The sequence below is a fragment of the Rissa tridactyla genome, chromosome 1, assembly GCF_028500815.1.
Source record: "Rissa tridactyla isolate bRisTri1 chromosome 1, bRisTri1.patW.cur.20221130, whole genome shotgun sequence".
Lineage (NCBI taxonomy): Eukaryota > Metazoa > Chordata > Aves > Charadriiformes > Laridae > Rissa > Rissa tridactyla.
Window position 1 is genome coordinate 35124412 of NC_071466.1, and position 12663 is coordinate 35137074.

The 12663-nt window shown below is 37.0% G+C and overlaps 1 protein-coding gene across 23 annotated transcripts in view; it reads left to right on the plus strand.

Annotated features, from left to right (window-relative positions):
• Window positions 1-12663, plus strand: part of TSC22D1 (TSC22 domain family member 1) — a 96472-nt gene that overhangs the window by 27556 nt on the left and 56253 nt on the right. For 2 of the 23 annotated variants that reach the window (XR_008464692.1, XR_008464690.1), the window contains exons 2-4: window positions 5021-5190; window positions 5400-9115; window positions 12317-12508. The exons of 3 other annotated variants lie outside the window; for them this stretch is intronic. Coding sequence is in view for 2 of the 20 variants with exons in the window: in XM_054190044.1 (XP_054046019.1) it covers window positions 5021-5276 (256 nt within the window). In the remaining 18 variants the exon portion in view is untranslated. 18 more of the 23 variants (XR_008464697.1, XR_008464693.1, XR_008464695.1 and 15 more) reach the window with 18 other exon arrangements.

Here is a 12663-nt window from a genome sequence, read left to right on the forward strand (position 1 = left end):
ATCTGAAAACTGTAGGAAGGTTCTTTTTTTGATGCACAGCATAGGAACTGGGGAAAGCTCAGCAAAACCACGTAAAGAATTCTGTTGCATTTCTGCTGCAGTCTTAGGTTGAGAAGTCCCAAATTCTTCTTTCCAGCTAGCCTTTAGCTAAGCTTTTTTAATGTTGAATTCTAAGACAGTATGCACTACCTTTCATAAATATTCCACGAATATGATTTTGCTTCTCTGGAAGTATTTGGAACTCTATTTTGTGTTAGGTAAATCAAAAATAAAGTAATATATAGTGAAGGGCATCTGTTCCTCCCCAACCCCAGGGGACTGGAAGGAACCTTGTTTTCCACTGTAGTTCCCGATCCTTTTGACTCATCTGTTGCATTCCATTATGTTGCAGCTTCATGTTATAATAAAACCTCTTTGGTTTTAGTTTTTTCTTTATTTCATGCCGTCTCTTGGATGGTATTTATTCTAGTACAGACTAGTCTCACTTCATATTTTTCTAAAACTCATTTGTATTGGTGGTCTCAAAGGAAGAATGCTCCTGAAACTGAGCCAAAGATACTTCAAACTGGCCACTCAAAACTATTTGCAATTGAAGAACACTTTCGAAACACTTGTCCGTGCTTTGACTGGTTAAAGAGGAAGGGATTTCTAAAATGTTGGGAACTTAAAACCTGGGAACTTAATGTTGTTCATCCCCAATACAGGCAATTAAAAGAAATGTGGGGAAGAACAATTATATCTATTGCAAAATACTCTTAACAGGGCCTAATTTCTTCTAAATCCTTGATTGCCAGCTCTGGTAAGTGTTAATGTGTGCACTGATCATCCAAAAAAAGTGTACGTACAAATTTCAAGTTAAAATTACATTAAAATTTGGAGCTATAAATTCAACTGAACAAGCTCTTTGAAATACAGTACAAATAAGAATGTGTATTGGCTGCAAGTTTTGAAGACTGAAAGTTGTCTTTCTGAGAAGCCCTCCACTTTTGCTTGTTTAAACCTTGATAATCTGATTTTTCAAAGTTTCAATTGTAAATTGTCATGGTTTTTATTTTAGTGTGTTCATCTCTGTTAGAAAAGTTTTGGTTTCAGAGTTTAGTGCCTGTTATGCCTTTTAACATTTTTTGCACAGTGATGCCAAACATTCTGATACTGTCCTTCATACCGCCTAAAGTAGTAAAATGGAAGTAATAACGAAAAGTGTTTTGCCAGATTTGCATATTATTTAGAAGGACAGATTTTAATATTAGCAGCTCTCTTGTCAAGCATAGCAATCACTGCTTTTAATAAATGTTCTCACCGGTAGACATTGTTGTATGAAATTAGAATGGCTCTTAAATATTTGGCAAATAAGGTGGTATTGAACAAACTACACTTGAACAGTGTTTAAAACAAAAAAAAAACAACCAACATAAAGGCTTGCATCAGATCATGAAAGAAAAGCTGAATTGTACTTAAAAATAGCATGGCTGATGCAATAGCCAGGCTAACATTGAAGCCGAAGTATTATACCCATAACTTTGGCTCCTGTCCTGCCACTGGCTTCATAAATGAAGAAAGTTAATGCTGCAAGAGCGTTCAAGTTGGTGGAGTTCACTCCACTCAGTGGTTCTGCTACAGAGGGAGTGTAGGATGTAGGAACCAACTTTAAAAGATTTCACTTGTCATCCATCTCCCTCTGTTGCTCGCCTCCAGGTGTTTTTGTTTATTATTTGAGAAACAAAGAAGTAGTTCCTTAAGTACTGGAGTTTTTTAAAAAAATAAATAAAACTGGGGGAGGGGTGGGGTGGAACCTGCTGTGTGTAGGGCTTCTAGGGATTTCTATCAGAAGTCTCCTTGACTGTGGCACTGCACTTATCCCTTTCTTATTGCCATGCTGCTCTTCCCCCCAGTAATTTAAGTTTCTTCTCGCATCTTTCCTCTGCCTTTCCCACTGCAGTTTCCTTTTTGCTTTGTGCCTTTTGGCTTGCTGTCTGCCTGGAAAAAAAAACAGGCTGGGGCTGCTGCTGTCTCAGCTTGAGATGTGCTACGCGGATGGCTGGTCATTGTCTATCAGAATGAGTAATGTTGGGGATGCCTCTCACCATCCCTTGCCTTGGGGGGGCAGAAATAGGGCTGTACTGATCCACACTCCTTGAGGAGTCAAACTGGATTAAACTTGAACAGTGGCTTCAAAAGTTGTTTTATAGGGACACAAAGCAGAAATTCTTAGTTTGTCATGTTCTTTTGCTTTTTTTTTGTGTTTTTTTTTTTTTTTTTTTGTTTTGAAGACCCAGTCAAAATTGAGATAGAACTGTGTGTAGCGGGCACTAATCTTGCAAAGTCTGCGTGGTTTGTCTTTGCAAACCAAATAAGCATAGTAACTAGAAATTTGCACGTTTATGGAATTTTAAACTGTGTGTGTAAAGTAAGTAAATTTCTAGTAAATTTGAGTCGTTCACTAAACAAAGTGACTAATGCTAATAAAATATGGAGATGAGTTTATTGTTATGATAGCTCTCAGCCCTCTTTACCTATAACTTGTAGTTTTTTTGTATTTAATGTTAGCTGCAACTCTGAAATGGGTTGTTAAGCTTGTGTGAATTTGGCTTCCTTGTAGTAACTCTGGTTCCTCCTGTTAAATTGTGTACTTTATGAGTAGGTCATGTGGAGATGGATTACTGACATCTTTGTCCATAGTGTCATGTTTTTACCTCAAATTAACTTTGTTTACACTATATAATCACGCTCAAAATGAGTGTGTAGTAGTAGTTTAAATTTGCTTTATGATAGATGAAAAACAGGGTAGTTGGATGATGCTAACTTCTCTGATTGCTAGCTGTTAAATAGACTTTTTTTTTTTACATGAATAGTTAGGACACTGCTCAAAATAACCATTTGATCTGATTTAAGTGATAAAGAAGTGGGAAGGAATATGTGTTGTGTTAATGCATGCTGGGGAATGGGTGGAGAAAGAAGACATGAAGTGGTTGGCTGTTAAGATTTACATTTTGTCTCTACTTTCCTTTTAAAATACTCATACTTTCTCAATAATGTCTTTTACCGCTGTTTATTAAGTTGCAGTTAAAGATTAATCATATGTTTGCATACTTTTTTAGTCTATACTCAGGAGTATTTTGCTACAGTTAAAGAACTCTAGATACTGTGGAGCTCAAAAATCTGCACGGTCCAGTTAATGATTCATTTCCTTAAAGGCCAAGGTTATCATGGTTAAATGATTGGCCCTTCGAGAAGGGTCTGCCAGTGCTAACTGGTGTTCAAGTGATTGCACTGGAGTCGGGGAGTGTACCCTTCCCCGTGTCCTCCTCCCCCCTCAATCCTCTCTGCCCCCACTTTGGAGATGGGAATCGTCTTGAATAGTTTTGTTGAATTCAGAATATATGGTTTTATGCATGTTTTTGTAATGAACTGCAGTAAGTATGAAAACAAATTATTACTTCATTGTGGTAATGAGACTATCAATATTTTGTTAGTGCTTTTGGTTTTTCTTCTGCACCCCTTTTTTTCTGCCAATGTATGTTAATTGTACAAGACAAAAAACATAATGAATGAAAATGTTGAGTCATAATATCAATAATTGACACATTATGATACATTGCTGGAAAAGCAAACTTTTGATTAGCATAGGCTTGAATATGCCATATTTCTGAAACCTGTATTCAATTAATGTGAAAAAAAAATATATGTTTTAATGCTGTATTGTAGTGTGGCATTTAGTGCTCACCCCAGTACTTCCTATAGCTTCTCTCTAACAAAGTTGTGCAGTTGCCTATGCAAGTACCATTGGAATGCATTTTATTGGGTACCATATGCAATTCTTCTGTCATGCAGGCAGCATAAATATATTTGCATGCTTTATTTTGTAAAATAGAATGAAAGGACTTGGCTGGTAAATGGCTGATGACTTGAACAAAGGACATTAAAAGATTGCCAAGGCCAGGAATAGCAGACTGTTACAGTAAGTCACATCTTGAAGTATGAAGTTGGCAGTTCTGTTTGAAGAATTTTTCTGTTGGACTGAATTCTACAATAAAAATAGTTAAGAAATAAGAGTACCCGATGTCCACATGTAAAATTATATACATGAAGTAATCATATAATGATTGTCCAGCAAAAAAAGGAGGAAGAAAACAAACAGTTACGTAATTTTAAACTCTGGTCTAGTTTGCAAAATGCTTATGGGGATTTCAGTTATGCAGATATTAAACTATGAATTAAGAATAATTTAAAAGCTGGGGAAATAGCTATTTGGAACAGTAACTACACTTAAAATACGGACTCATTCACAGCTGAATTCTATGTAATGTAATGCTTAGCTCTGCAGCCTCTAGAGAAGGAATTTTGAGCACGTGCCAACAATGAAGGACTTTTACTTTATTAGGCATCTGTGTTGCAGTTTTCTTTACGTTGGCCGTGTCAAACTTTGTCAATGCACTGTGCTTTCCTTTTTGTACGTTTTAGTAAACTAGAAGATGGAGTTTGACTTAATTTAAGAGTGTGAAAGATAGTTCTTTAATACGAACTTTTTTTGCACATAGAAGTAATGGTAGCATGGAATGCTTGTGAGATTTTTTTTACTTTTTTTTTGTTAGCTAGAAAGCCATTAAATAGAAAATACAATAGTTTGCATATAACGTACAGCTAAAACCTGAGAACTTTAATGTAGATCTCTCTCAGTCCTGCTGCAAACTAATTTTAGAATCTTGCCTTAAAAAGAAAATGTGATGGAAGGAAAGGAGCCTTGTTGGTCTTTGATAGGAGAGCTGATCTTAGGAACTTACAGGCAGAAGCATTTTCGTAAATAAAACAACTGTTTGAGGAAACACTGGCCTTTACATTTTGGCGTAGAAGTTGGAGATCGGGCAACTGATTTCATGCTGAAAGGGAGTCAAGTCAGGAGTATCTCTGGTGTATGTTGTTGTCAAACTTGCTTCAAAATAAACTATGCATGTTGTATATGATAATCATATACAGAAATGTTCAGTAATGATTCAAATGGTGTTTTTTTTTTTTATCCAAGAGGGCTCATAGTGTCTTGCATGTTTGCCCGAGTGCATGGGAAGCTCTTTTTTTATCTGGCCTGGATTGTGTTTATTTTTGTCAATGAAGTCTTGACTCAAACCAAGGAGAGTGGGTCCTGTGAGATTCAGGGTATGGTTAAACACTCTGCAAGCCAGATCAGTCAGTGCGGTAAGTTTCTATTTTGGTATAGTTGTTTGATGTCTGTCTTTTTCCTTGCTCTGAATAATTTTGTGAAAGCAGTAAGCCTAGGCTAGAAATAGATCTTTATGTGTTTTCATATGTATTCTTTTGTTACCTGTGACTTGATACTGTTGTGTTATTTTATTTTTTTTTTTCTTCTTGCACACAACCTAAACCAAGTGCTAATATTTCAACAGATACAGAGTGAGAGTCAAACATTGCACACTGGTATGCCTGTGAAGAGGCACTGCCAAAGTTTATTGTGTCTAGTGCAAAAGCTGGGAGTTCTGGCTGATCGCAGCAGGTAGGTGTGAAGGCGCTTGCATGAAGAGAAGTTACAGGGGCAACTCAATGCAAACAGTTTTACTTATGCACAGCCAAATGATACATTTCAAATGGCCTTTACCTCAGCTGCTTTATGAATATTTTTTTTAATAAAGCTTGCGGTGGTCTTATTCCAAGTCATATTTGAGAGAATTACACAATTTTAATGTGATGCTAAAATACGGGTGAATTTGAGGCACTAGTCCAATAAGGAAAGCTAGGTCAGCAAATCTTCAAAAAACATTTAATTAGCTAATTAAAGACAGCATGTTTTTTGTGGTGGTGGCAGTACACTATAATCTAGAATGCATATTTAATGTACTGTTAACACCTACTAGGTAAAAATAAAAACCGTAATATAATTCTACTCTAAAACATAACTGACTGCACATGAGACTTCTTAAACTTGAGTCTTGAACCTAAGATTAACCCACTTCCTTCTAGTAGAAGATGCCCCTGCCCATGGGAGAGGGGTTGGAACAAGATGATCTTTAAGGTCCCTTCCAATCCAAATCATTGTATGATTCTGTGAAGAGTCAGACTATATATTGCAGAGATGTCATGGTGTGCTTGCACGGCATTTGCAAGTCATGACTCTAAATTGGTTTCTGCCTCCACTGTCACCAGCTCGTGTTAGACAAAAGTAAGCCTTAGTTACGTCACACGCTTCTTAGTGGTGGAGAACTCGCACAGCTTACAATAGCATTTGACATCAGTCTGTGTCTCAGCAGTAACAGTCACTGGAAAACTCAGGCCAGTTTTGGCTGTAGAGTTCTTGCTGCTACTGAAAATGAGGAAAGGCTTAAACGTGTTGGTCAGATTGCATGATAAATCTCTAAGTTCTAGAGTCAGGAAGTTCTTTTAACATGAAAGATGTAGAAATTAGTATTTGATACAGAAAGTAACTTAAGTGCTCAATTCTGAAATGTGTATTTTGAGTACTTTACAAAGCAGAACTTCTTAAAAAACAACTTTTAAAGAAGCAATTCATTTGCTAAGCTTTTATTTTCCAGTGCATCCATGTTGACCTTCACTAGCATTAATCTATTAAATATATACATTTGTGTAATTATTGCATGAAAGGGGTGTTTTTGCTGTATTTGAGTTGTTCAGAGATCCTAGACACCAGAAGAAAGTCATGGAGGAGATGATCAAGGGTCAAAACCTACAGAGAAAAACATTGAGCTATTCTCGCCTAAAAATTCTGTTTGAATCTCACCCCGCCCTGCCCCAAAACAACAACAAAATAATCATGGGCATCCAGTCTGGTGTGGCTGTTGAGCAGTACTGGAATCACTCCGCTCAACATTGCTTACATGTAGTATTTCAGCTTCCAGGTTCTGCAGATTCACTGAAAGGCCCTGACCAGAGAAGTGTAGGAATTATGTGAAGATTGAGAACTCAGTAAGAAAAATGATGCTTTTAAAAAAAAAAAAAAGTGTAAGAAATTTATGTAAAGCAAGCCATGTATTAAGAGCTAAAAATGAAAGTACAAAGACACTGCTAATATTAAGAAACACAGATCTTGTGCAGTTTCTTCAAATAAATTCAAGGTATACATAAATACTATAACCTTTGGTGGCTTTCTTAAGGAAGAAAGAAGTGAACAACCTGGCATCATATGATGCCTTAAAAACACTGATTTTTTTTTTTTTTTGAAATATCTGCTCATGTACTCTGCCCAGAAGCATAGAATTTCCCTAAGGCTGAATGAAGGTGTGTCTTTGACAGAAATGTGTATTAGTGCCAGTAAAGTCTATTAATCTCATTTAAAATGTGGTTTAGTTACGCCAAAAAAAAAAGGGTTTGCTCTCAACTGTACTTGGCATACAAAGTTGACAAGAAACAAAAAGCATGTTAATAAAGATATTTAAAAATATTCTTGCAAAACAGTTTTAAAAATGAAGAAAATAATTGTAATGTTGTTTAACAAATGCCCATTTCCTTAATTTTATAAAATTGATGCATCTATTAATCAGAATTATTTTTACAAGGTGGTATTTTCTATAATCGACCAATTACTCAATTTTATACCCCTAGTGCTTTCCTACTGTTACATATGCAGCAAGAAATACTGGCTGTGTTTCTCAGATGTGTGTTGCTGTGACAGCTATATACAATTTTGGAGTTTTCTGTCACGCTGAATTCAGAAAAGCCATAGCTTTTTACCAGTCCTAAACTGGCAATAGGAAGGGTGTTTCAGGGACTGGTACCTACACCAGTCTCAAGTAGATATTGTCAGACGCCTTGGCTGATAATCTAGACAATCCTGTGGCCCTCTCTGGTTTTTAGTAGGCCTTTAAAGAAGTTGAGCACAAACCAGTTCTGGAGAGAGGCTAAATGCTTTAAAACAAATGCTGAAATTCAGAGTCAGGATTCCTGCCATTCTATTTCTATGCAAGTTTAGCTTTTAATGATGGGTTGTATGACACTTAATCTTTTAAAATCAACACATTGATCAATTGTTTTGCTGCCTTTTCTCCATCTTGGCACTTGATAACGTTATCTGGTATAGCTGTTGTAATGCTTCATGACTTCTTCCCTTCTCTCCTATCAATTCACCTCCTCCCCTTCCCACCCAAAAAAACAAAACCAGGAAGTTTTGGGAAACTAGCATTTTTTCCTAGTGTCAGTAGCTTGGAATTTAAACAATCAGCCTTACATCACTCCTGTTGATACTTTAATATGCATGTCATGTTGGTGCTAGTTTCCAGGAGAAAGATGCTTTGCTAAAATTTGTTGTTCTTGTAATGTTTATTTTGAATAACAGTTCAACTGGATGCTGGTGCATAGATCCTGCAGTGGGTTTGCAGCCTGCACACATTTCTAGAGGTATGACTAACAGCAGCAGGGCAACAACTACTTAACCTAGAACAGTTTTCATTTTGGGAACTGCAAATACTCCATATGGCTAGTTGCACTTTAAATATAAAATAATTGCATGGTGCTTTAAAATTTCAGTTTGAGGCTTGAGAAATAGTTGGTCTAGCTGCAGGTAACTTGAATCGGATGTTGCAGTTTGCGTTTTGTTTCCATGTTCTTTCACTGGGATCTTGCAGTTGTTGGAGTTGCAGTATTAGAAATAAAAAAAGTATTGTTGCTTATATTCTATACCACTTACCAAATACATAGATTCAGTTTTTTGCTTATTTTGCAGGTGGTGTTCTGTAGAATTTACTCACAATTGTTTAAACTTTTTTTACTGGCTATCGAGCAGAACCACACTGATGCACAAAAACGGGGATCACTCTTCACTGGCTCTTGAATTAGTGAGTAGCTATGAAACCTCCTATGTAGAGAAGGAAGGTGAAGGAAAGCACTAAAGGGAGTTTTCCTCCCAGAATATCTATCGGCAGTCAGGTCACTATGGAAAAACATTGCAGAGATTCTATCCTTTGCCCAAAGGAGATGAGAACATTGATTATAGGATTCCTTACCTTCTTCTATATGCTCACGAACCAGAACTACAAGTGCCTTTCCTGACTTCATCCATATCTGAAGATCATCAACATAAGTTGTTCTTGTGTCATCACAGCCATAATTTCTTCCTGCTTCAACTAGAAGGATCCCATCACAACCTGCACTTGAGGTAAATCATCAAACTCTACGGTACAATGACTGAGAAGAGCTGTTGTATATTCAACTCCTTAAGCTGTCTTAACATCTCATCTCAGTAGCATGGATCACTTCTGATGATTGATATGAGGCAACAAAAAAAACCTCTCTCCAAAATTCCCATAAGAGGGATTCGGGTACTTTGAATGGTTTATTCTAGACCTCTTTTCCATTCTTCTAAATCTTCAGAAGAGCTAAGGAATATTTATTAGCATTTCTCATGTCAAAATGCAGAAAGATGGAGTTGTTTCAGCCTGAAATACGTATCTGAATATAGGAATCAAATCAGGCTAGTATTTGTGATAGGACACAAAAATTACCAAACTCGTTTATTCTTTAGAGTTCAAGACAAGTCTGTTCAATGGAAGAAAGATGTATGAAAGGATAAAAATTAGAAGTAAGGGGTTCTCCCTTTCTTGGAAAAGAGTACTATGACCTCGATGCGAGTAAAGGAATTTAAAAACAAATTATTCCTAACAGCATGTTTAAGACTGATCATCCAGAAATCGTTTTGTTGCTCAGATCTTTCCATGAGGAAAACATTAATGAACAAAGTCCTCATAAATGCTTTTTTCCCCCTTCAATTTTACATTGTTTCTTTGTCTCTTCTACTGAAATGCTACATCAATAGAATAAGACCAGGTAATACACTCTTCTGCAACTCTGAAACTTCAAAAGGTGATTTCATATTGTGCAGTGTATTAAAGGTGATCTGGAGTCTTTTTTCAGTGAATAGGATCTTTCCCTGGAGAAAGAGGATTTCTCAAAGTCAGCCTTATTTTGATACTTCAAAGGCCCTAGGCGGATTCCTGTTTGAAAGGAACCTGCAATAAGCTGGGTCAGGCTGCTTCCTCTTGCTTGATCTGCTCTGATACCTTCTGTTACCTTGAGCTGGAAAAGAATATTGGCTTCAGAAGTGTTAGTAGTGTTTGTAGGCTTCAACGCATCACTGAAATTAAGTCTTATAATGCTGTATATGGCACTGTAGTTATGAATTGTAGGTAACAAGTATTAGCAACTTGAAAAGTTGCTGACATTCAAGGTATTGCAAGTTACCTGATAAAAAAGACCCTTCTATTCACGAGGGCATCTTAGGAAGAAATGTGCTTTCAGTTATACTGTCCTTTTATGATAGTTTCTTGGGAAGCACAGAGCAGTAAAAATTTGTATTGAATGTGCTCTATTTATTATATTTTCTCTTCTTTTATTTTTATCTTGTATCTTCTACCTTACTGGAAGAGGAGAATGTAAATGTCATCCTGGAGACATCTGTTGGCCAAGTACATTTATGTGTGTGTTGGTCAGTTATTCTTTCCAAACAGGAAGATTTTATTTCACAAAAACATACATGTGGGATGAAAAGACTGAACCTGACTCTCTAACCTTTGAAAGCTGATCTGAAATAATCAAAAAAGCAATGTTTTGTCAAATTGAAAGGTACAGGAACACATCTTGGTCTCATGTTGTTGAAAAATCATGAAATTCCACTAAAAGACAATTAATCCTATTTTTTTTCCTATGAAATAGTCTTGCTATTTAGAGCAAAAGCTCTTACCTTAAATTGAGATACCATCACCATATTCAGTGTCCTCAGAGGAACCAAGAAGCATAATATCTTTCTGCATGCCCAAGCAGTTTCTATGGAAGAAAGTTGCTGATTTTTCTGTTTTAATTACTGTAGGATATCAGGTTCTTTCCTTGATGGCTTTACCTTTTACCTCTTAAAAAAAAAAAAAAGAAAAAAAAGGGAAATTTTCCTGTCCACTACTAACTGCAAAAATTAAAGATGCCTTTTAAAATATACACTATTGCTGCTGTGGTTTTAATGACAAAACCTAGCTTTTTTTCTAACTTCTCCGTGTATTACATGGAGCACAATGAAGGAAAGCTGCTTTGTGGAGAGGAAAGCTTATTATTAAAAGGCGCATGAGATACCTAACTGTATAAAGGTGTTTTGTTTAGGTGTGGGCTCTAAAGGAGAGGATGAAGAAACACCACCAAAATTGCCCCAAAATGAATTAAGTGAAATTGCATCAAACATAATGAGTGACATACCTTCTTGGTTAACTATTGGATCATACTCTACCTGGTGTCTTGAGAGCAATGAAGAGCACTGCAGGTAAAATGATAGTGCCTCATCTCAGGCGCGCAGCTCAGCGGCTACCCTACATGCAAATACCAGGCGCTGTTGCGCAACAGGTATTGCAATGGAGAATAACCAGGAAATGCATACACAAGCAGATACACATATAATTGTGTTTTAAGTCCAATGACTTAGTTGTATTTTGTTGCATGTTGGCTCTGTGCTGCTGGTAAAATTTCACAGGAGTCTATCAGCTTTCATGATTTGCGAAGGAGAAAATTTCAGTGCTCTTATGTGTTATATTTTTGCTGTTCAAGTAATGACAGTTAACTCCTAGGACATCGAGGTTTTCAGGGAAAAGAGGAATATTCTATAAATCCAGAAACTTGGGTAGGTTCTTAGGTTCCACAGCAATCATAATGTGCCTGGGCCAAGTCAGAGGTTGTCACAAGAGCATTAAACTGCTGTCAGTGTTTGACTAATCTGATTTTGTGAGTAGAGTAGAAGACTTGAGTCCTTTACAGAAGAGTTGGGGGTGGGGTTAGGAAGTCATTGATGAGGGAAACAGTCAGGTAAGTATGACTGTTCTTCTTAAAGAGATTATGGGGAGACGTTCACTGCATTGCAATAGATGCTATTTTTAATTCACTTGAGAGAAAGTGAACAGAAGAGAGATTTGGATTATTTTTTTTTCCAAGAAACGAGCACTTAAATGTTTTTAGTTTTTTTTTTTCCCCCCTCCACCTACATCTACTTGTAACAAACTGAGAGAACTTTCTGGACAAAACATCTTATGATTGATCTCATCTATTGGTAGATGTCTTAAAAGTCTTGAAAGTTCAAAGCTCAACACTTCGGGGTTTTTTTTGGCATCAGAGCATGAAAAAACTGCATGTCTAGTACTCATCTCTTGTCATCCTCCCCTATTGCAGTGACTATGTGTATGTCTCTGTGTGGCAGAAAATGAGGGAATGCAGATCATTATTCAAGAAGTTACCAACTAGCACTTTTCCTTCCCCTCCAGTCTTTCTGCCTCCCTATCCTGGAAGTATGGAGTCCCTGCCTCAGCCTACGGCTTCATTCTTTTTCCAGCTGCCCACAAAAGTAAAGAACCAGTGTGAGAGTTTGAAGAAAGAATCCGCTCAGAGGACTGAGTCTCAAGCAAAAGCTCCAGGTTGCAGACTCAGAAAGAAACTTCCTTTGGGGAAGGATCTGCTTCCAGGATTTGCTCGTCTCTTTTTCCTTGGGCAAACACAGTTCTTGAAGCAAACAACAGGGTTGCAGGTAGGTAGGGCCCCTTTGAACTGCCATCCGCTCAGGTGTGAAGGATGGACTTTATGCTGTTTCTCTATGCTTTTTTTTGTTGATGTTGTCTTCCACTTCTCTAGGCTGAGAGAGGGAAAGAGTGTGAGCAGTTTAAAGAAAAAAAAAAAAATGTG